Below are 23,828 nucleotides of genomic sequence, written 5' to 3' on the forward strand. Positions count from 1 at the left end.
TGACAGGGACCAAAGTAACATCAAAGATGACATCCGTAAAACTGAAAAGTCCTATCACTTTTGACACAACAGGAAGAGTCCTAGTGAGTCGGGGGTTTATCAAATCTTCATTAACCAGCAGCAGTTTCATTGTAAACACGGGCTAGATGGACGTCTTTAACCGATGTGCTCGCGTCTTTATCTCACACGTGGCATTTGAGTTGCGGGTAGAAAACAACACTGACAGGAGCTGTTTCGGTGGAGAACAGTGACTGGATCTAAAGCCTTCAGATGACACACACAGCTCATATAAGTTACCAAAACCACACATGAAAACTACACAGTAGACACACATTTGTGCAGTGCAGAGCTGCTCTCTCGCACTGTATTACAGTACGCGTCAGATAGTTTTCCGGTTACATTCACACAGTGTAGGTTTTCCGAGATTGCTGTTGTGTGAATACTGAAAATTTACGAGTGTGAGTTTGGTTAAGGGTTGTCACTCCCGTAAATAACTAACTGTGTGTGCAGGGCCGAGGGAGACTCCTCACACCTTTATTAAAAGAAGTGTAAACTATTCAAATAATATCTCATTACAATTTGGGAAATTAGTCATTAGAACAAAGTTTAAATGAAAATATCTGAATGTATTATGTGGGGCAAACACTGGTTCATCTTTAGCTTGGATTAGCATCTTCCTGTAGTTTAAGTACCAATACCTCAATTGTGTTAGACTCTTTACTGCCATCTTGATGTGGATCATCAGTATCAGTATAGTATTTGAGTTGAATATACAGTACATTGATACTAGTTTTAGAGAGTGTCTACACAATAATTCCCTTACCTGTCCATCAACCCTTCGGACACCCTAAGCTTTAGACCATGCACTTAGATCATTAAAATAGGGCCCTAGTCTCATTCACTTTGATTGTATGGGAAAGATTGTCTGGGATATTCTTCAAAATTTCACCATTTATATTTCACAGAAGTACACACTTAAATAAAATTTTTTTTTGGCATATATGCTTCCATGAAGAACCTTTGACACCTATGGAAACTTCCCATTACACAAAAGGTTGAAAAGGGTTCTTCAGATTATTAAAAGTTCTTCACACTAAGTAGAAAAAAAAAAAGAACTGTTCACTGAAAGGTTCTTCACAAAGCCTAAAATGGCTCTTCTGTAACATCAATATGAAGCATTTATTTTAAGATCAGATTTCAAATGACATGAGGGTGAGTAAATTTTATTTATACCTTGCCATTAAGGATTAGCTTATTTCAGTATGATTTTGAGAGCTGTGGTTGGATACTGGTTTTCTGGAAACCACCACTTTGGTGTGACACTTCTTTCATTTTGCCTTCTCATTCTGCATTTTCTCATGCAAGGAAACCATAGCAAGATATGTGTACGTCTTGAAAATGGCATTTTCCATTCCGTTGCTCTTCCTCTTACAGATTACTGACACTCAGCCCAGTACCTACTGAAGGCCTCCTGGTGTCTCGCTTTACAGAAGTGTTACACAAAGTCTGCAAAAGTGACTCTCTGAATGTCCTGCACATTAGGAAGTAAATGACGGGATCCAGACAGACGTTAAGGGCGGACAGAAAGAGCGTAGCTTCTTTCATCTGGAAGAGAATGAAGCGGTTGTAATCGTTAAAACCAGCCACGGTTCTTTGGCTAAGTGTGTAGGGAACGCGACAAACGTGGTAGGGCACAAAACAGAAGATAAACACGGCCAGCAAGCTGAATATGCTTCGATTTGACCGTCGTCTTGCCTCACTGCTGTTCCTTTGCACCCGTTTGTAAGAGCGGTACACGTGACAGGCGATGGAGGTGTAGCAAAACACCATCAGCATGAACGCCACCCAGAAGACTCCAACGGTGAAGTGGGCTGAAATTTCGTGCCAGCGCTGACCCAGCTCACTTTTCAGGGCCATGCAGTTAAATTCTTTAAGCATTGGTTGGTTGGTTAATATGGTGTTCGGCAGCATGAAGAACATCATGACGGCCCAAGATAGCAGCGCGAGAGCTCTCGCTACCGAAACGCGCTGCAGGAAGGAAGACACATTGGAGGTGCTGCGGACGATCTTGAAGTAGCGCTCCAAGCTGATGAGGCTCATAAAGGTTATTCCTGTGTACATGCTGAGGTAGAAAAGCACAGCTGTGTAGCGGCAGACTATCAGCCTCAACTGCAAGTCACTGCTACTGAGGTCACTGGCCACACGCCACGGGTAGGTAAACAGCATCAGAATGTCTGCCAACACCATGTTTTTTAGATGAACAACTAATGCTGAGGAGCTGGGAAGCCTGAAGAAGATCCAAGCGGCAAGTCCATTGAGAATGAAGGCACAAGCGAAGATGATGGAGTATAACACAGGCAGAACCTGCTTTGTGAAAACACTGCTGACATCCGTGATGTTTCTCTGTTCCGTCTGTGTGTTGTTGATGTTGTCCATTACTAAAATGGAAAATGAAAGAACTTTTTTTTAGTTGAATGACAATGGCAATGTTTTAAACAACTTCTATAGGCCTTTTTGCTGATGTCCAGAAATAACTTTATAAAAGTAAAATGATTACAAAATGCAATTGTTAAAAGTGTGCTTAGAAACACAGTCACTTTCTTGCTTTTTATTTAATTTAATAGTCATACATATACTTCTCCTAAGTTCTCCTTAGACATGTATAACTTTGATGAAAGGTTTTGATACACTTCAAATGTTGACCACTATATACTTTTAAGATTGAAAGTACACAATTTTTTCACAAGTACAAACACCAAAAAATTTATTTCCCTCATCATTTTGTCATAGTTGATTAATAAATAAGATCATTATAAAAAAAAGGCTGTTCCAAACCTCTATGACTCTTCTCTTATTCTAAAATATTACTGTTTTGACTGCACTGACACGATTGGATAAGAAATGAACTGAACTGGACGATGATGTCACTGTTTTTCTGCAGAACTGCTTTAATAATTGATGATCTTTAATGAAACTAACCAAAGCACTTAGAGCTGCTGTACAGCTGAAATGAACTGTTTGCATCATTTAATCATTTTAATGTTATTAATGTTAGCTGCTTTGAATTGATCTGTATTATATAAAGCATTATAGAAATAAAGGTGACTTGACTTGACACCAAAGGAGAAGCTATACAGAACCACAAGAGACCATTCGCTTTCATTGAACGAGAAAAAGATGCATTAGAAGTGAATGGTCAATGATGCTGTCAGTCACTAAACATTGTTGTCTAACATCTCCTTTTGTCCTCCACGGAAAGAAAGAACAAACTAAAGTCATATGGGTTACAACATTAAGCATGACCGAATTTTCATTTTAGATTTTAATCAGAAGGACTTTGAATTTTGAATGTCGTCAGCCTGAATATGGTGCAATTTGCATTCAGACATCTCTGAATTGTAAAACACTCAAAATAACTTTAATATATTAATAATTAATGGTAACTTTTACCATAATAAAAGAAACTTACTTGAAGAGTTGAGTCAGCTTGAATCATGACAGAGAATGATCATGTTGGAGAGAAGAGCCTCACATGATATTTGAGAGGAAGGAGGCGTTGACTCTGAGACAGGAACTAACAGAATCACTCAGTCTGTCTCGTGGGTGGACACTTGATCAGCATTGCAGGAACTTCCTCCACTGATATATATCTGTACACAAACAGATTCCTCCTCCCAGTGCATCAACATAACCTAATGTGATGCTGATTAGAGTCTATGAAGTTACCAGCTGTGTGTCAATAAATGTTAACACTTTAGAATAATGGTCCTTCATTAATAAGTAACTAGGAAGTAATGCAACACTAATGAGTAATACTGCATTAACACTTCAGCTACTACTATTGACTACTGCAGTATAGAAACAAGCTCAACTATTCAGTAAGTAATCTAAAATTTAGGAGATAGGTCCTTATTAGGTAATCAATAATTACTTAATGAGATTAGCCTCATTAATAACTATTAATTAACTGACAAATCATAAAGAACATTATTGTGTGTCTGAGACATAATCCACCATAATTTTTACTCTGAATATCATAAAATGCATCACTAATTACTCAAGTGTTACCTAGTCACTATACAGGAACTACTAGTGATCTGGACATCTTTAAACACTTTGTTTTCACTTTAAAATAAAGGTCCAGATTACTATTAGTTCTTGAATAGTGGCTAGGTAACATTTGAGTAATTAGTGATGCATTTTATGACCATGTTCTGAGTAAAAAAAGACAATCTTCAAGAACTATACTAAAGTGTATTATAAATACATTTATTTTATGCTAATTATACTACAAATACATTTACATATTTGTATATTTAATATAAATACCCTGCAATTGCACTTTTAGTATACTAAATTGGTATACTTAAACTAAATTGCTAAATTGGACCAATTATTTTGTTCTTAAAGTGCTTTAGTTATTCAGAAATAGTGCTGAGTTCCAACTAAAGATAGTGATCTGGACCTGTCGCGTGTCAGTGTTTATGTTCATAGTCACATGTCTTCCTTCGTTCTGTTTTCCCGCCACTCTTGTGTTTCCTTGACAACCTTTATCAGTACATCTGTGTCACCTGTGTTAGTTCATCATCATCATCATCTACAGTATGTCACCTGGTTTCTGTTAGTGTTTGTATTTAGTTCCTTTCTGTTCAGTCTGTCATTGTCCGTTCTCAGTCCTATTTAGTGTGTGTGATCATTCTGCCTGTCTGTATCTGTTGGAATTCAATTGTAAGTAAAAGTTTGCATTGGAGCTTTTGACTCTTCGTCTTCTTCTTCTTCCTGCACCACACCGTGACAGATCACCAGATCACTACTAGCTCCTAGTGACTAAGTATAGGGGGAGACCGGGGACAGTTGCAAGATGTCATTTTTCTCCAATCAGAAACAAGCTAGAGTGATGACACTCATACTGCACATGCACAGTTAGACCCTCCCCCCACCAAGAAGACAGAAGACATATTCAACATCTGCTGCTGCATTTATTGAACAAAACTGGTTTTGGAGGTATGAAAGTAATTTTTTTCATTAAATGTATTTTTGTCATAGCCTACTGTCCTGACATTTTGTATGAATTAGTCAAAACTTGAATTATTGTTTTGTTGACTTCTAAGTGACATGGTTAGCATGTATCAGCGTCAGTGTGTCTAGCAGGCATATGCTGTTCTGTCATGGCTGATAGGGTTGGGGACGGTTGCTGTCAGGACCCGGTTACGAACTCGGGTCTCCGGTGTGAGAAACAGTCTCTTAGCAAACTGAGCCACTAACAGTCAGCAGAACCCAGGAGATGAGGCAGACACAGCAGTACTAGAGATGGTGTTTTAATGTAAAAAGTAAAGTTCTTCAGACAAAAATATAAATCCACAACGTCAAAAGTAATTCCAAGAGAAAAACAGATAATCCACCAAGTCAAAAAGTAAATCCACAAGGCAAGTAGGTACAGCAGAAAAAGTCTCAAAAAATAAATCCAAAAATGAATCCAAAAAGTAAACGTGTACCAAAACAGAGTTCCACAAGAGAGTCCAACTGGAGCAACAAAAGTTCACAGCTTCACATAAGGCTGGGTGCTAACATACAAACACAGAGCAAAGAACTGAGGAAAACTAAGGGTTTAAATACATACAAGGGAAACGAGGCACAGGTGCAAATGATTACTGGAAACAAGGGAAAACAAAAGAATCAGACAAAAAGCACAATGGGGGCCTCTAGTGGCCAAAAACGGAAAACCCCGGCCAGATGCTGACAGGTTGCAACAAGTTATAAATTGAATGTTTCATAAAAGTATGTTGCATTGCAAATTGTTCAGTTCTTCCTGTCTGACACTGAAATATGGAGATATTGAATATCATCTGTAACACCTGGGATCTGTTTCAGAAAGGAGGTTCCACCAACTCTGTGTTAAAACTTGAAGTTGACTTACCCTGAGATGGGAAACTCTGAGTTGACATACCCTGAGATGGGAAACTCTGAGTTGACTTACCCTGAGATGGGAAACTCTGAGTTGACATACCCTGAGATGGGAAACTCTTGAGTTTTCGGTTACAGAACAGCTGAAATGAGTTAGTTCAATCAACTCTGAGTTGACTAACTCTGAAGCCGTTTCTCAATATGCGTTCTTGTCTGTACTTGTGTTCTTGTGGACTTGTGAAACGTCATCAGTTGCTGCCCTAGTACTGTTCCAATTCAAAGTTCACATCTAGCCAAGTCCAGTTCAAATCCCCGGATGTGTTCTTGACCCGCCTCTTTTACCGAGGATGCATCGAGAGGTGACTTGTGCGAACTTGAGACAGCCAGGTATCCCAGAATGCATCTCACACCAACCAGCAAGCGTCAATAGCAGAGGAGAAACCCCGCGTAATTTAAAAATACTGTAATAATTGTGTCATGAAATGTAGTTTTAAGAGTATTTCAGGCGAGAATGTAGTTGTTTAAAGATCAAATCTTTGGTTTATTTATAAAGATAGCGCCTATTTGAAAATTTGATCTGACGTTTTCGGAGTTGTGAGAACCAGGCAATCGGACGCTCGGCGCTCGTACCCCGCCGAGAACAGCCTTTCCTCGGCTAGTGCTGCTGACTTACCGCTGGCTCGGATGTCTCTAGTCTAGTGGTTTAACATGAGATATAAATCGTCTTGTGTATATCTAACGGGCGATTTATTTATTTTATTTGTATCATTAATCTATAATTTGTTCCCTGGCAAAACGTTTTAGCTGAGGGCAAAGTGAAGTTTCATAGCTTTATTTAATGTTAACTTAACGTTGTAGCCTAGAGAGCTGACTTATGTTTGACTGAATCGTTGGCTTTATTATTGTATATTATAAATTCTATAATAATAAATTATATTGATGTTTATTTTGTTCTATTCCTTAACCCAGTCCCAGTGGTTCTCAAACTTTTAACAGTTGTACCCCAAGAGGCTTTAATATCTTAAAATTAAATATAAAAACATAATTCACTCAGAAAAGGCTTGAGCATATCATGGGTGTAGGCTACCTGACTTTACAAATATTTTACATATTGAATAACTAAATAGCATCCAGTATCTAGCAGTGTAGCAGCATTTTTGGCTGAGGGAATTCCTGGAGGGACTTCAGAGCCAGTCACTCCCGAAGAGCCAAGGGCCTTCATAAAATGTAAGAGGTTTACATATGTGTAATTTCTTATATAGGCTATTTTTGATATTTCCATTTATTTTACTTTGGGTTGGGTTTTTTGTTGGTCTTTTGGAGCCTCCTGTCCCAACAGAACCCCAGACAGTTGTAAGTAGCCACTCAATACACCAGAAATGATGACAAATAGTGTTATAAAGTGTACTCAACCAAAGATTATCTCCACAGGACGATGGGGATAAAGAGTTTCTGCTGCCACAGAGAGGCCTACAGAGGTAATGTTAATATTATGTGTCTACACATCAAACAATCTACACATTCAGATTTTTTCACATTTTTATGTGGAGTAGCCTATAAAATCTAAGTTTAAATCTAAGTATAAACGGGTATTCTTATCTCTTACCTGCTCCCGACCAGGTTAGGTTCACAGAGTAAGTTACCATGGTAACTGACTCTGAGTATAAGTTACCTCTCTTTCAGAAACGGGCTTGACTTACTCTGCTTTCTCAGGTTTGACATACCTCCCATTCTGAAACGGAAAACCCAGAGTTTCCCTCATTTCAGGGTTAACATACTCAGAGTTTTCACTTAACCTCCTTTCTGAAACAGGCCCCTGCACACTGAATCTATGTAGGCCTATGTTCTACATATAAACAAACAAAACTCAATAACTGTTATTTGATAAATATGACTAGGCTACAATAATATTATTGTATAAATAAATAACACTATATTATAGTAGGCCTAAAACAGATCATATTTTCAGAATTCTGTGCTCATTGAGACAAAAAGCTAAAGTTAATTAGTGAAATTGAAGGTATTTTTAACATGTTGCAACCGTCCCATGGTTGTGTTGCAACTGTTTGGGGTCAGTTGCAACATCTGGCTACAAATTTGGTTTGTCTAGTCAGAGTAACTGAGAGAAATGCTAAAAGTGTTGCAACTGTCCCCAGTCTCCCCTAACACTCGAGTAATTAGTGATGTATTTTATAACATTGAGAGTCAAAAAAGACAGTTGCTAATGTCTCAGACACATTAATATTGTGATTAGTAATTACTTAGTAATAAATACTTAGTGTCAAAATTACCTATTAGTTTTTAATGATGCCAATCTCATGAAGTAATTATTGATTACCTAATAAGGAACTATCTTAGTTCTAAATTTGATATTACTTACTTATAAGTTAAGCTTGATTCTATATTAGTTAATAGTAGTAGCTGAAGTGTTAATGTAGTACTATTCATTAGTCCTGCATTACTTTCTGCATACTTATTAATGACGGAGCATTATTCTGAAGTGTTACCAATAAAACATCAACTTTGTCAGATGTTTCAAAATTCAAAAGAGCTTTATTTTCAGCACATCCATATACAAATACAGTGAATAAAATAACGTTTCTCTGAGACTCAATGAACAGTGCAAGACAACATAAGGTACAACAAAATATGAGACTATAAAAAACTATATATATATATATATATATATATTACCAGGTAGGCCGATTGAGAACAAATTCTCATTTACAACGGTGACCTGGCCAAGATAAGGCGAAAACTGTGCAAGACAACATAGAGTTACATAATAAGTACACAAAACACAGGAGTGCAAATTTACAAATTACAGTGAAACACAATAAGGCATGACAGGGTCAAGAAAACAGGATAAGGTATATGTGGTTCTGTTGAGCAACATAGTTAAGGCACTAGCGATTGATTTTAAGATAAAAAAAAATTTAAAAAAATTATATAATTTTACTGGATATATAAGGTGTACTTATTAAAGTGTATCTAACCGATAGATCATTTAAGTGCATTGATTATATGACCGCGATTATGGGGAAGAGCATTAAAAAATATCTGAGCAGTAATAATAATACAAAAAAGTCAGCAGGTATGACAGTAGTGCAGGTGAATGAAAATCCACTGTGCAATGCGGGCATAGCATAAGGGAGAGAAGACTGAAGACAATTATTATGTACATAGATCAGTCAGATGTTCAGAAAGGAGTAGTTTAAAGGCAACTGGTGATATGAGTGTTTCAGGTTTTAAGGTTTTTTGTAATTCGTTCCAGTCATTGGCGGCTGCAAACTGGAAGGATTGGCGGCCTAATGTTGAGCAGACTTTCGGGGTGACTAAGGCGATATACCTACTAGATCGTAGACTGCGAGTAGGTAGAGCAATAGTAACTAGACAGCTTACGGGACTTTGCCAAGCAGAGACTAAGTTGGTACCAATGAGTTAAACGGCGAGTAGTTAATGACGGCCAGCTGACTAATGCATAGAGCTTGCAATGGTGGGTGTTGTAAGGGGCATTTGTAACAAAACGTATGACACTATGGTAGGTCACGTCCAGTTTTTTTCAGCAGAAAATTTGAGGCAGTTCTATAGATGGCATCGCCAAAATCGAACATTGGAATGATAGTCATTTTCGCCAAATAGTCATTTTGGCAGCATAAGTAAAGGAGGCCCTGTTGCGGAAGAGAAAGCCAATTCTAGATTTAATTTTAGATCTTAGTTTGTTAATGTGCGGCTGGAAGGAGAGAGAACTGTCTAACAAGACACCTAGATATTTATATGTATCAACATATTCTAGCTCAGACCCATCCAGCGTGATGATGTTAGGTAGACAAGAAGGTGTTGGCAGTGAACGGTTGAAAAGTTTTTCCAGAATTTAATAATAACTGAAGGTTTTGGAAAGAATGTTGAATGGTATTGAAACTCTCCTGGATATTTCTGAGCACAGTATCTAATGAAGGGCCTGATGTGTACAGGATGGTATCATCTGCATAAAGATGGATCTGAGAGTCACCAGCAGCGAGAGCCACATCGTTGATGTAGAGGGAGAATAGAGTCGGCCCGAGAATCGAGCCCTGTGGCACCCCCATAGAGACAGGCATGGGTCCCGTCAACAGGCCCTCCGATTTAACACGCTGGACCCTGTCGGAGAGATAGTTGGAGAACCAGGCGAGGCAATCATGGGAGAAGCCCAGGCTATTGAGTCGGCTGATGAGAACACGGTGATTAACCGAATCAAATGCCTTGGACAGGTCGATGTAGACGGCTGCACAGTATTGCTTTTTATCAATGGCAGCCATGACCAGCACAAAAACCAGACTGCATAGCAGAAAGAGTGCGGTGGGATTCCAGATGACTGACAATTTGTTTGTTGACCAGTTTCTCAAAAACTTTGGAAAAACAGGGTAGAATGGATATTGGTCTGTAGCAGTTAGGGTCGAGGGTGTCTCCCCCTTTAAACAGGGGAATGACTGCAGTGGATTTCCAATCTCTCGGGATTTCAGAAGATAAGAGAGAGAGGTTAAATAAACTGGTGATGGGGGCAGCAAAAATATTTGCAGATAATTTTAGAAAAGATGGGTCCAAATTATCCAGCCCAGCTGATTTGTTAGGGTCCAGCTTTTGCAATTCTTTCAGTACATCGGCTGTCTGGATAGGGGTAAAGGAAAAGTGTGTGGAAAAGTGTGTGAAGGGGGCTGGGCACGGGGGTGTTGTGGCTATAGGGCAGCTAGCTTGAGGGCGAGTATTAAAATGAAAGGCGTGCATGGCCGGCTTCAGCGAAATGCTTATTAAAGTTCTCTAATATCTTAACCTTATCTGTAGTAACAGTATTATCTAATTTTAGGGCTGTAGGAAGTTGGGAGGAGATAACTTTGTTCTCCAGAGTTTTAACAGTGTCCCAAAACTTTTTGGAGTTTCCCTAACTACTCGAGTATATCGGTTTCTGGCTTCTTTAAAAAGTTGCATATCATGGGGCTTGTTTGAGGCTAGCGCGGCATGCCACAGAGTGTTCATATATATATGCAAACCAGATATGAGTTCTTTGTGAGCATAATGACAAAAAAATTATTTTTATGTGAATAAACTAACAAGAAAATTGAATATTTACAGAACATTCCTGAATTTAACTTAAAAGTGCAATGTAAGAATTTCAATTTAAACAGAATAACTTAACTTAAAGTAACTGAAATATTTTGCGAATCAGTTTTACAAATCCAACCAAATACATTAGAGCATAAAAATAATACAACACAAGAACATTTACCACAGCTGTCTGAAGAGCTTTCCTGATTTATTATCATTAGCTCTGCATATGAGGATTCAGTGGGAGTTCAAAGGGGACTTAAATACGGATGTTGTGTTTGTCAGGCACAAGCTGGTTTCCTCTCTCACCCCACGCTGAGTGCTGTGGCATTTATTATTATATAATGTATTTACAGTGGTGGCCAAAAGTGATGTCTGTAGGGGATTTTTGTTTTTAATGATCCTACAAGTTTTATTAATTAAACCATCAAAGAGGAAAATATGAGGAATGTACAAAATACTAACGTGGTTAAAGTATTTATCTGACAAAATTATTTGGCAAAAAAAGCAAACTACAGCTACAGGTTATTTCTTATGCAATAAAACAAATGCAGATATAAACACAAAAATCTTCCTGCAAAAAGCATACATTGACTACAACATAATCAGTTATTGATATTTAGTTGGCTGTCTCTCTCTCTTGTTTTTGCATGTGTTCATAATTTTATTATATGACAGCCTGGCCAACAATGATGTCTGTACAATTTGGCAGGTTTCATTGCTTTAGCACAAATAAAACAATTAAATCCAAGCAAATTTTTAAGAATATTTAAATACAGGGCGAAGATGTCCATTTTCCTTGGCTGGACATCATGTTATAATAGCATATTTAATATAGATTTTAAGATTTTATATTAATATTTGTGTCAAGCTAAATAAAACAAAGAAAAGTCTTAAAATGAAAAGAAATATTTCTGTACTGCTACATCAATAATTAAACAAATAAATTGTTCAAGTGAACTTTTGGAAGCTTCCATTGTCACCTTGTTACACTTGTTGTGTTCCTGGTCAAAAATGACTGGCCAACAAAAAATAGCTTATCAATATCTCATACTATATTATCACCCAAAATTGGATTCAATCTTTTTGTCAACTTGTTTTCTTTCAATTAGGACTGGTTTTATATTTCTATTTGCATCTGATTAATCGTAGGCCTCATTTATCTGAGAGTAGGCATCTCATTTTTTGAGTAAAAAAAGCATTATTTATGAATAATTTTCACAATATTAAATCAAATATGAAGAAAAATTGCTATGTTTGTCACACTAGTGTGCTTTAATGTTTCATTAGGGTGTTTGTTTTGAAATGCTTTTATTTTGTACAAATATTCACCCAATATTGGATTCAATCTTTTTGTCAACTTGTTCTCTTTCAATTAGGACTGGTTTTATATTTCTATTTGCATCTGATTAATCGTAGGCCTCATTTATCTGAGAGTAGGTATCATTTTTGACCAGGAACACCACAAGTATAACTTTGTGCCATTTTTTACAAAATAAAGGTTTTTCAAAACAAACTTCCTAGTGAAAAATTAAAGTAGACTAGTGTGATCAACAGTGGCAATTTTTTATATTTTATTTAATATTTCCAAAATTATTCAAAAATATTCAAAAATAATGCTTTTTTTACTCAAAAAATGAGATGCCTACTCTCAGATAAATGACGCCTATGATTAATCAGATGCAAACAGAAATATAAAACCAGTCCTAATTGAAAGAGAACAAGTTGACAAAAAGATTGAATCCAATATTGGGTGATAATATAGCATAACAAGTGATTTATAAGCTATTTTTTATAGGCCGGTCATTTTTGAACGGGAACAAAAAAAGTGTTATACGGTTTTGAACACAACCTGAGGGTTAATTCAGATAGGGGCGACATGGGACCCATGGACAAACCTATGAAGGGCTGATATCTCATGACCATATCTTGCCTACATCATGAAATGGGCTGGATTTTAATTTTTGCAGTTCTGTTTCGTGCGCTAATCACACATTTCGCCTTTAACTCAACTTACTGGTTTCTTTGTTGAAATCTTTGAAGGTTAAGCTGGGCCCTGAAGGTCTTGCAAAAGACAAAGTAAATAAGTGGATCCAAGGAGGCATTTAGCACTGCAAGCAGGACGGTCAGCTCCTTTATGATGTCGAAGGCCTGAGCTGCTGTACAGTCATGCATCTGGGGACTGATGAACACGTGCGGCAGTCTCACCATATGATAGGGCACAAAGCACATGCAGAAAACCGCCACCAGTACTCGCATGTTGCGTTTTGACTTGCTGAGCTTTGTGTTCCCAGGCTTTTCCGGCATTGTGCGCTGAGCTTGTCGAAGCCTCTGTACGTTCCCCCAATAAAACAGAATCAGGGAGACCAGCACAGACAAAAATACTAAAGAGGAAGTGATATGCATGGCTAGGTAGATCTGTTTGACCAAGCTGTTATGAAAACTTTCACAGCTAAAACCACTGTTGGGAGTGGTTTCTTCACCAGCACTGGCAAAAACAGCAATGTAGACACAAACAAAGCACAACAGGACAGCCCAGGTCACTATGCAGATGTAGCGGGTCGAGCGGACGGTTTGCAGCACGTGAGTCTCCAGTGGCCGGACAATCCTCATGTACCTGAAACAAAGGAGCAAAGAATTCAAAGAATACAGAAACAGGGTTTGTGGCTCCATGACTTGCTACTGAAGTAAAATATATTCATATTTGGACTGTTATTAGACTTTACTTAATGTGTAATATTTGTTTTTAATTACAGAAGTGGCCAAAAGTGATGTCTGGCCTAGGAAGATTGACATATTCAACCTTTATTTACATTTTATTAAAATGTGTTTGTAAGACTTTGTAAGTGTCAAATGCAAAACATCTGTCTGTCTAGAGTATTGAACCCCCTGTGCGTCATTTATTTCACCCACCTAATTTATTATTTGGTTTGTGCCTTATGTGCATTTTTGATCACTGATTGCTGTGTCACTGGGTGCTTAATTGTGGGCCTAAATACTCACGAACAGTTATGATTGACAGACCCAACCCTCTCTCTCTGACATTGGTGGCATTGGCAGCGCTGCTCGGACTAATGGATTGTTGATTAAGGACAGGTGCGGCAGTTTGCATGATAGGAAGAGACAAGCGAGAAATGGAGGGCAGAGTGGGGCAGAGTGAAGGTGTGCAAGGGAACGAACGCACACTGCGAGCCGAACCTGTGGGCAGGAACACTAACCATGTCTCTAACATCTAACCTTACTTCCTTTTTCACACCTAACATGGTAACACTTTGAAACACAATGTACTAAAACGTTCTGTCCTGTGTTTTTGACTGCTGTATGTTGTGTTGCCATACCCCTTTTTACTTTGGTAGTGTGAGTGTATAAATAACAAATTTGGGAATTGAAACTAGACAGATGACTAAATTTGAACCTTTTGATTAACAATGAAGTAATCATTAAAACAAAGTTTGCTTGGTAACAGAAGGGTTTGTCTATGAAAACCAATCAAATTGTGGGGAAATTATGTAATGCAGCATGACATTTTTGCCAAAACTCCTTATTCTATAAAAACTGTTGTATTCTTTTAGCTGGTGGGATTCTCAATGGAATTTGTCTGAGATCCTCCGGCCTTGCTTCTTCTTGGGGGAGATTCTCTGAGAACTGCTCGAGAGATCCTCCGGCCATGATTAAAGCATTTAAGGGACATTTGCTAAAGTCTGTTTGTCTATTTCCTGTGCAGGAAGAAAGATAGTTAGGGAAGCAAGTTAGTTAGATAGACTATATATTAAACGTCAATTGGAGACGTTAGGGATCATCGATTGGAGACGGCCCAGGGAGAACGTCCATTGGAGACGTCCCCGTTAGACTATTTATTAAACGTTGATTGGAGACGTTAGGGAGAACGTCGATTGGAGACATCCCCAGTAGACTTAGAGTAGGAGCTAGATAGGAAAAAAAATCTACAACACGAGCAATGGGCACGGATCTGATGGAGATAAGTGAAGGAAAGTGCTCAGCTTACTGGTGTTTTGGGTGCGTGTGATCCATGCCTGGGTGTGCTGCGATCTCAGGGTTTTGTGTATTTGTGTATACAGCGGAGCAGAAGAGGGATGCAGATGTTCATGCGGTGGATTCAACGTCTGATTTGAGCTAGGTAAAAAAAAGTTGTCCTATCAACTTATGTGTGTGTGTGAGAGCTGGGCCAGTATTTTGCTAAAGAGACTAAGGGCTGCTTTTACTCCTCCTCAGTGCTGCCGCTGTTTATATTGGATCACGGAGCTGCGTGAAGGGACGAACTAACTAGACTGCCTTATCTGAATCAACACCCCCTTCTGCGGCCCGCTCGTCTATCAGACTTCCATAAGGCCAATGGACCTTGAATGTGGTTTGGGATTTGACTAAAGACTGCCGAACTTTTCTTTCAATGCATTTTATATTCGGGATTTTTATGCTTGGTTGATGATTTTATATACTGATATATGACAGGATTTGGATTATGAATCTAAGCTGATGAATTCATGAATTGTGATGAATTATGCTGTGTTAACTGACCAGTGAGTTGCCTTTCTTTACTTTTTTATCCTGTTGCCTATTTTATCATTGTGAGTAAATTGTTATTAAATATATTGAATAAATTCTAGAAGTGGTTGCTATCCTTTTCCTGTCAGTGGAGAAACTAAATTCTGGTATAATTAAGAACCTCACATTCCGGTGTGACATAAGCATTGCTTAGTTGTGCTTGGAAACTTGCCAAATAGTGCCGACATCATTTTTGGTCAGGCCGTCATAAAAAGAAATTATGAAAACTAGAGAGAAACATCCATACCTGTTTGCAGCAATGTAGCCCATGAAGAGAATACTGGAGTACATGTTCAGGTAGGAAGCTGGAGCACCATAGATACAGTAGATACGCTGTATTTCCACTGAAGTGCTTGCGTATTTGGCAATGCGTAATATCAAACACAGGCAGACAAACAAGTCTGCTATAACCAGATTCTTGAGATAGACTGTGATGCTGGACTGGCTTATAGATTTACAAAAATACACATATAGTGCAATGCTGTTGAGTGCCAGGCTTGCCAGAAAAACCAGAGAGTATACAGATATAAAGAATGTACGAGCTGGCATTTCAGACAAGCCACAAGGTCCTTGAGTTGAATTGGTTGTGTTCTGGTCCATGATCGAGCTGGATGGTGACACAGACATGAGACGTTATCTGCTGGAAGAGAGGTTTATTTTATTATACAAAATGAGGACATTTTCCAAAATACCACTAACACTTTACAATAAGGTTTCATTTGTTAACATTATTTTACAGTAATCTATGTGACAGTATTCTATTTTAGTTAACATGAACTAGCAATAAATAATAATGTTAATTTCAACATTTACTAATATATTTTTAAATATCCAAAGATGCATTTGTTTACATCTGTTAATGCACTGTGAACTTAAATATAAACAATGAACAATACAAATTTTACTAACATTAACAAAGACTAATAAATGCTTTAAAAAATAGGTAACACTTTTTTTCAATTGTGCACTTTAGACTCTTTAGGTAACTTTGCAAGTACATGTCAACTAACTCTCATTAGAGTATTAGTAGAGTGTCTGCTTAATATCTGCCAACACTTTACTGTGATGGTTCCCAAACAGCCATTCTACTGACTATAAGTAACTTGCCAACTATATGTAACCCTAACCCTACCAGTCTATGAATGCTCTAATGAGACTGAGGTGACATGTACTTGCAAAATTACTTATAGTTAGTAGAATGTCTAAAGTGGACTATCTAAATAAAGTGTTACTGCTAATACAACCCCATTTTCAGAAAAATTGGGACATTTTGCAAAATGCAATAAAATCAAGAATCTGTGATTTGTTAATTCCCTTGAATCTTATTTAAATGACATATGTACAAAGAAAATATTTCCAATTTTTTCATTGACCAACTTAATTTTATTTTGTAAATATAAAGAAGTTTTGATTTTGATGGCTGCTACACACTCCAATAAAGTTGGGGCATAGGCATGTTTACTACTCTGTCACATCACCTTTCCTTTTAATTACACTTTTAATCATTTGGGAATTGAGGATACTAATTGTTGTAGTTTTGCAAGTGGAATCTTTGCCCAATCTCGCCTAACATAAGACATCAACTCAACAGTCTATGGTCATCGTTGCCTGATTCTCCTTTTTATGATGGGTCATACATTTTCCATAAAAGACAGATCTGGACTGCAGGCAGTCAGTCAGGCACATATCTTCTTTGGTGCAGAGTGTCTAGAAACCACTTAGAATGAGGCCCTAGCATTGTCTTGCTTCCCATGAAAGATGTCATCTTGATAGCAGTTTATGTCTCTGTATAATCCAAATATACGCCTCCACATCAATAGTACCTTCACACAAATGCAAGTCACCCATGCCGTTTGCACTGATGCACCTCCATACTATGACAGATTTTTGCTTTTGCAGCACTTCAGCACTCTGCTGAGCTTTTTCCTCTCTCTAAAAGAGCTGCACGCGGCACATCTTTTTCAAGGCGGCTCGTCCGTGTATTTACTGGATGTGGGCGCGTGATTCATCTGCCTAACGGTCACGAGCGCTGTTTCGCGTGTTGGGCTTAATCACGCTCGGCAGCGCTCGTGGATGAGTCATGTTTTCATTGCGAGAACATGACCATCGCAATGTTTATAGATCGAGACTCAATGATCTCTGTGTGAGAGTCCCCTCTGCCACACCCCAATCTATCTCTTCCTCGAGAGGGGATACTTTGGCTGGTGGCCAGGGTGATCTGAGGGTTATGGTGTGGCATAATTCCAACGAGCTTTCCTCGGGCCACACCCCCTCCACATCACAAACCGTGGGGCTTCCGTGTGTGCCTGGTTCCTCTCGGGGACCCAGTGTTTTCATTCGGGACTCCAGCAGATGGTGTCATGTCACTCACAGCATCACAAGGTGGGTTTGATTCCTCTAGAAATGAGGATTCGACTGCGTTGCCTCCCTCGGGAGTGTCAGCATTAGTCGAGTCAGATCCAGAGCTGATGGCCATGCTTTCCCGGGCAGCTGAAAGCATCGGTTGGAGTGGCGCCCTCCCCCCGAGCGCTGTAGGCTTACGATTGGTTCCTGGGCGCATGTTGCTCTACAGCACTCGCTCCCAGTGCCTTTCTCCCGGACGTGCATCAGGACGCCTCCGGCTCGCGAGGGTCCCCATGACTTATCGTGGCCCGCGGGCGTCCTCCGCCTTCACTGCACTCGATCGCGTGGCAATCATGGGCTGTATGTTCTCTGTCACTATCGTGGCACAGGCATGCAGTGCTGTGCGTCGCCTTCGCCTTCGAGGCAGTGCTGACTCGGGAGTTCTGTCAGACCCGGCCCCCGTGGAACGCTGGTCCTTCCCTGGCCAACACTGACAGAACGCGGAAACTCGACCACGCCCCCACGCAGGGACGCTATGCCTCCCATGTCCGGGCTGGTCAATCCGCCACGCACACTACTGACCTCACTCTACGGACGACATCGGTACCTGCGTGATCCCGGGCCAGGTGATGTCCACAGGTGTGGTCCAGGAATGGGCTCAGCCAGGTTGATGTGAGGGGGTCTGAGAATTCATTTTCTCAGCTCCCCCATGTCCCAGGCTGGGCTCCTCGGCGGTGGGGTTAAGGACTGTACCCTACAGCATATGCGCAATGGTGGCACCCTACAAGCAGACTGAGGCCTTCTGCACCAACGGTCATCCATCTGTGCGGTCTCCTTAGTCTGCTTCCCGCCGAGGCCGCCTCCCTGCGGCCCCTCCCCTCGAGCCTTCACTGGCCCTGAGCAGGAGAGGGTTGTAGGAGGGCGGCACCACCCGTCTCCGCCCCTTAGCCGGCTAAATGCCTAGCTAGGCAGCACTCTTGAGACGGGCGGTTTGCTCGGCGGTGTGGTTGAGGACTGCGCCCAACAGTCTTCAACCCTCCCCTGAAGCGGACTGAGGCCTTCTGCACCAACGGTCACCCGTCCGTGCAGTCTCCTTAGTCTGCTTCCCGCCGAGGCTGCCTCCCTGCGGCTCCTCCCCTCGAGCCTTCACCGGCCCCGAGCAGGAGGAGGATGCAGGAGGGTGGCACTGCCCGTCTCTGCCCCTTAGCTGGCCAAACGCCAGGCTAAGCAGCACTCTTGAGATGGGCAGCTTGGAGTTAGGGCTCAGTTCTTCTCAGGAGCTGGTAGCAGGGCCACTCCTTCCCCCGGTGGAGGGCCGGGGGAGAATTTCTTATTTCAAGAACAGATGCCCCTTTCTCCAAGCCCCAAGAGGCTGTGGATGACAGCATGCACTGCCCACGGGCCACGCTCCTCTCATCCCCCTCTGTTGCCAGACCCCTGCCAGAGCACACCCTCGTGGGATGCTGGTCCTCCCCTGGCCTCCTCTGGCAGGACGCGGTTATTTATGCTATGCCACCCTCGCCTGGGCCGGTCATTCCGCCTCGCTGCACCACCGACGGTACGTCTGTGGTTCGAATGACCGCGCTGGCGCAGTTCTGGGAGCCTGGCTAGAGCTTTCCAGACTGTCCCGCTGGGTCACGAGAAACCAGAAGAAATCCGGTGGGTTATGGCCAATCCTCGACCTGCGCGTCTTGAACCGCTCCCTTCACAGGCTGCCGTTCAAGATGCTCACGGCCAAACGCATCCTCCAGTGCGTGCGGCCGCAGGATTGGTTTGCAGCGATCGACCTGAAGGACGCCTACTTCCATGTCTCCATTTTACCTCGACACAGACCGTTTCTTTGGTTTGCTTTCGAGGGGCGGGCATACCAGTACGCGGTTCTCCCATTCGGGCTAGCCCTGTCTCCTTGCGTCTTCACGAAAATCGTCGAGGCAGCCCTTGTTCCCCTCCGGGAACACAGGGTTCACATCCTGAATTATCTCGACGACTGGCTAATCCTAGCTCACTCTCGAGACCAGGTTTGCGAACACATGGACCTAGTGCTCTGGCACCTAGCTCGTCTGGGCCTTCGGATCAACTGGGAGAAGAGCAAACTCTGCCCCGTGCAGAGGATCTCTTTTCTCGGTATGGAGATCGACTTGGTCGCCATGTGCGTGCAGCTTACGAGCGAGCGCGCACAGTCACTGCTGACTTGTCTTCGTCAGTTCGAGGGCAAAAGTGCGGTTCCACTGAAACTATTTCAGAGGCTCCTGGGGCATATGGCATCCGCAGCCGCAGTAACGCCGCTCGGATTGCTTCATATGAGACCGCTTCAGCTTTGGCTTCGTGATCGAGTCCCGAGGTGGGCATGGCAACACGGCACGCTCCGAGTCCCAGTGACTCCGGCCTGTCGTCAGACCTTCACCCTGTGGACGAACCTCAGTTTTCTATGGGCCGGAGTGCCCTAAGAACGAGTTTCCCGGCATGATGTTGTATCAACAGATGCCTCCACCACGGGCTGGGGTGGCATGTGCAATGGACATGCTGCCGCGTGCTCCTGGACAGGACCCCAGCGCCTTTGGCATGCCAATTGCCTGGAGTTGCTGGCTGTATGTCTCGCCCTGCACCGCTTCCGTGTGTTGCTCAGGGGTCAGCACGAACTAGTCCGATCAGACAATACCGCGACAGTAGCGTACATCAACCATCAAGGTGGTCTACGCTCCCGCCGTATGTCACAACTCGCTTGCCACCTCCTAATATGGAGTCAGAAGCATCTGAGGTCGCTTCGAGCCATTTATATCCCGGGAGACGGGGATGAGCTCGGCCGATGAGCTGTCTCGGCTTCGGCCTCTCGCTGGAGAATGGAGACTCCATTCCCAGACGGTCCAGCTGATTTGGGATCAGTTCGGGGACGCACAGGTAGATCTGTTTGCCTCCCACGACTCGTCCCACTGCGCCCTGTATTATTCTCTGACCGAGGGCACGCTCGGCACGGATGCACTGGCGCATAGGTGGCCGCTGGGCCTACGCAAGTATGCGTTTCCCCCAGTGAGCCTGGGGGAAAAGACCTTGCGCAAGATCAGGGAGGACGAGGAGCAGATCATTTTGGTTGCCCTGTATTGGCACAACCGGACCTAGTTCTCAGAACTAGTACTCCTCGTGACAGCACCTCCCTGGCCAATTCCCCTGAAGAAGGACTTGCTTTCTCAGTGACGGGGCACCCTATGGCACCCTTGTCCCGATCCTTGGAACCTCCACATGTGGCTCCTGGATGGGATGAGGCAGGTTTGAGTACCCTACCACCAGCGGTGGTGGCTACCATCACTTCCGCTAGAGCATCATCCACGAGACATGCCTACGCGTTGAAGTGGAACCTCTTCGTCAACTGGTGTTCTTCTAAACATCAAGAACCCAACTCCGTGCCTACGTAGACAGAACGCGGTGTTTCAGGACCTCAGTCCAGCTCTTTATGGTGGGAAGCTGAAGGGAAAGGCTCTCTCCAAGCAAAGGTTGTCTCACTGGATAGTGGACGCCATTGCTTTGGCATAAAAGCAGCAAGGTCGACCATGCCCCCTTGGTGTGATGGCCCACTCCACTCGGAGTGTGGCATCCTCTTGGGCTCTAGCGCATGCCGCCTCGCTAACAGACATCTGCGGAGCTGCAGGCTGGGCGACACCCAACACATTCGCGAGATTCTATAATCTCAGAGTGTAGCCAGTTTCTTCTCATGTACTCGCTTCAACTAGCCGGTACTAGATTCTGCTCAGGTGTCTTCGCTTGCTCGCCATTCCTCTCCACGGAAGGGATACGTGTGAAATACAGATGCATTACAAATGAGAAACGTAGTTATAGTACACTTAAACATATACTTAAACATATACTTATATATGCTAAAAGTGGGCCAATTTAGTCCCAATAGGGATGGAAACGGTTAATCGATTATCGATTAATTGTCGACAAGAATTTACTCGATTAAATTAAATTAATTGCATATGCTTCAGTTATTGTGTGTGAGATCTCAGGACTGGTGGGAGCATACTGGCTTTAAATATTGGCTTTAACGAGGAGCAGTGGGTCCGAAATTTTTTAATATGTTGTCAACGTTTGTCCACATTCCTCTCCTATGACGACACAACGTTTCGTCGGGTCATCCGTCCCTTTGCAGATGCGCGTGGGTTTCTCTCGTCATTAAACCACGGAGACGTTGCCTAATGCCTCAGAAAATCCGACCTACCTGTTTACATGACAGTCGCATTTGCACATATCCGATTTATTTCCACATATGAATGAGGCCTGAAACCTATCTCGATATATCCGAATGCACGCGTTTTTTTCCTGTTTACACCGTCATAGAACACATCGGATCTGTGTCACGTGAGCAAAAAATCGTAATTTGGTCACATTTCACTGACAGTGTAAACGAGGGACGCCCTCTAATTTTACTGTCACCCTCCTCAAGGGATGATTTAAGTTGTGTTCAGTTCTATATTTGAAGTTTCCAGGTCTAGTAATCTTACTGTTTCCTTTCTCAGACCAAGGGGGATTATAAATGCTGCTGCTGCTAATGTTTCAAGTTTTTCATTCAAGTAGTTTACCAGATTATTATATGTAGGCTTAATATTGTAGGCTAAGCCTACCCATGTAGATTTTTATTTAAAATGTATTTTATGTTGCTTAATGTTTCACATGCAACAGGTGAGCCAGTGCACAATTATTTTTTATGTATTTTAATTTTCTGTAGATCATTTATTTAGTTAAACTACATAAATGCCATTATCTGTACCGTATCCCAACTGTTACAATAAAACATCAATTGAGCAATATAACATGCATTTTTATTCAGTAGCCTATAAGCAATATTTAGCTTTTTATGTTAAAGACACTATTGATACGGTGAGAAATTTACATTCTCAGGAAAATAGCCGCTTATCATCCCTAAGTCCCAACCAAGCAGTATTGAAATAGTACACTTACAAGTTTACTACAAGTACACATTGATATTAGTATACTACTTACTACATAAAGTATACTTAAAAAAATACTTGAACATTACTTAAGTATACTTCATAAAATTAACTTGAAGTATACTTCTTTTTCGTAAGGGGTTGCCCAACAAGACTGAGATTTATCTGGATTCACTGGATATTTTCACAGTATAATGCATGGTAGATGGTGAAAGACATAAATTCTTTGCAATCTTGCATTTAGAAATGCGATTTTTTAAATTGTTTGACAATTCTCATGATATTTGGCACAAAGTGGTGAGCCATGACCCATTTGCTTAAAAAGACTGACACATGCCAACCCTCCCGATTTTTCCGGGAGACTCCCGAATTTCAAAGCCCCTCCCGAAAATCTCCCGGACCGACCTTTCTCCCGAATTTCTCCCGATTTCCACCCGGACAACAATATTGCTACACCATCCGTCACTGGGCGCCGTTTCAGACCAAACGCTCTGTCGTTGCTATGCAACCAAACTGCGCTCTCCATGATGACGACGAAGAAGTATCAGCAAAGGATTCATTGATTTCTAGCCCTCGCATTAGCTTTACTACTAGATAGCACCGACTATTTGATGTGCATTTTACATCTGGAAGACATATTTTTAAGAGTGTTTGCTCATCTCCAATACGTCTATAGGACGTTTCCTGTCATATGTCAAATAGCCGTTTAGAAGATGTCTTTAAGATGTAATGATTTAGAATGATTTAGAATGCATGTTAAACTGACATCTTCTAAACGGCTATTTGACATCTGACAGGAAACGTCCTATAGACGTATTGCAGATGAGCTAACACTCTTAAAAATACGTCTTCCAGATGTAAAATGCATATCAAATAGTCGGTGCTATCTGGGATATATTTCTGGAGATGAGAAGGAAAAACCCGCCTGGAAAAACTAGCGCACCACGTTGCTTCCATTATGAGCGTGCTCACCGCGGCCGCGCGCCTACGGTT

General features: G+C 41.5%; 2 protein-coding genes across 2 annotated transcripts; both read right to left on the minus strand.

Moving 5' to 3' along the window:
- Positions 1-1,135: 1,135 nt before the first annotated feature.
- Positions 1,136-3,669, minus strand: LOC308694068 (P2Y purinoceptor 14-like). The gene is made up of 2 exons (XM_081371327.1): positions 3,470-3,669; positions 1,136-2,438 (listed from the first exon to the last, which is right to left on the minus strand). Exon 2 carries the CDS (start codon positions 2,434-2,436, stop codon positions 1,429-1,431), a length of 1,008 nt encoding a protein of 335 aa, XP_081227453.1. The 5' UTR covers positions 2,437-2,438; positions 3,470-3,669; the 3' UTR covers positions 1,136-1,428.
- Positions 3,670-5,539: 1,870 nt separating this feature from the next.
- LOC308693221 (P2Y purinoceptor 14-like) lies at positions 5,540-16,149 on the minus strand (the record flags this gene model as incomplete). The annotated part of the gene is made up of 4 exons (XM_081370013.1): positions 5,540-5,564; positions 9,877-10,221; positions 13,004-13,603; positions 15,797-16,149. The coding sequence occupies 4 exons, from the start codon at positions 16,147-16,149 to the stop codon at positions 5,540-5,542; spliced, it is 1,323 nt and encodes a 440-aa protein (XP_081226139.1).
- Positions 16,150-23,828: the final 7,679 nt, after the last annotated feature.

This window comes from Scardinius erythrophthalmus, assembly GCF_964197995.2.
Source record: "Scardinius erythrophthalmus genome assembly, chromosome: 7".
Taxonomy (NCBI): domain Eukaryota; kingdom Metazoa; phylum Chordata; class Actinopteri; order Cypriniformes; family Leuciscidae; genus Scardinius; species Scardinius erythrophthalmus.

Bases quoted from the DNA above. Each gene is read 5' to 3' on its own strand.
- LOC308694068 (XM_081371327.1), bottom strand. From the start codon at position 2,436: ATGGACAACATCAACAACACACAGACGGAACAGAGAAACATCACGGAT.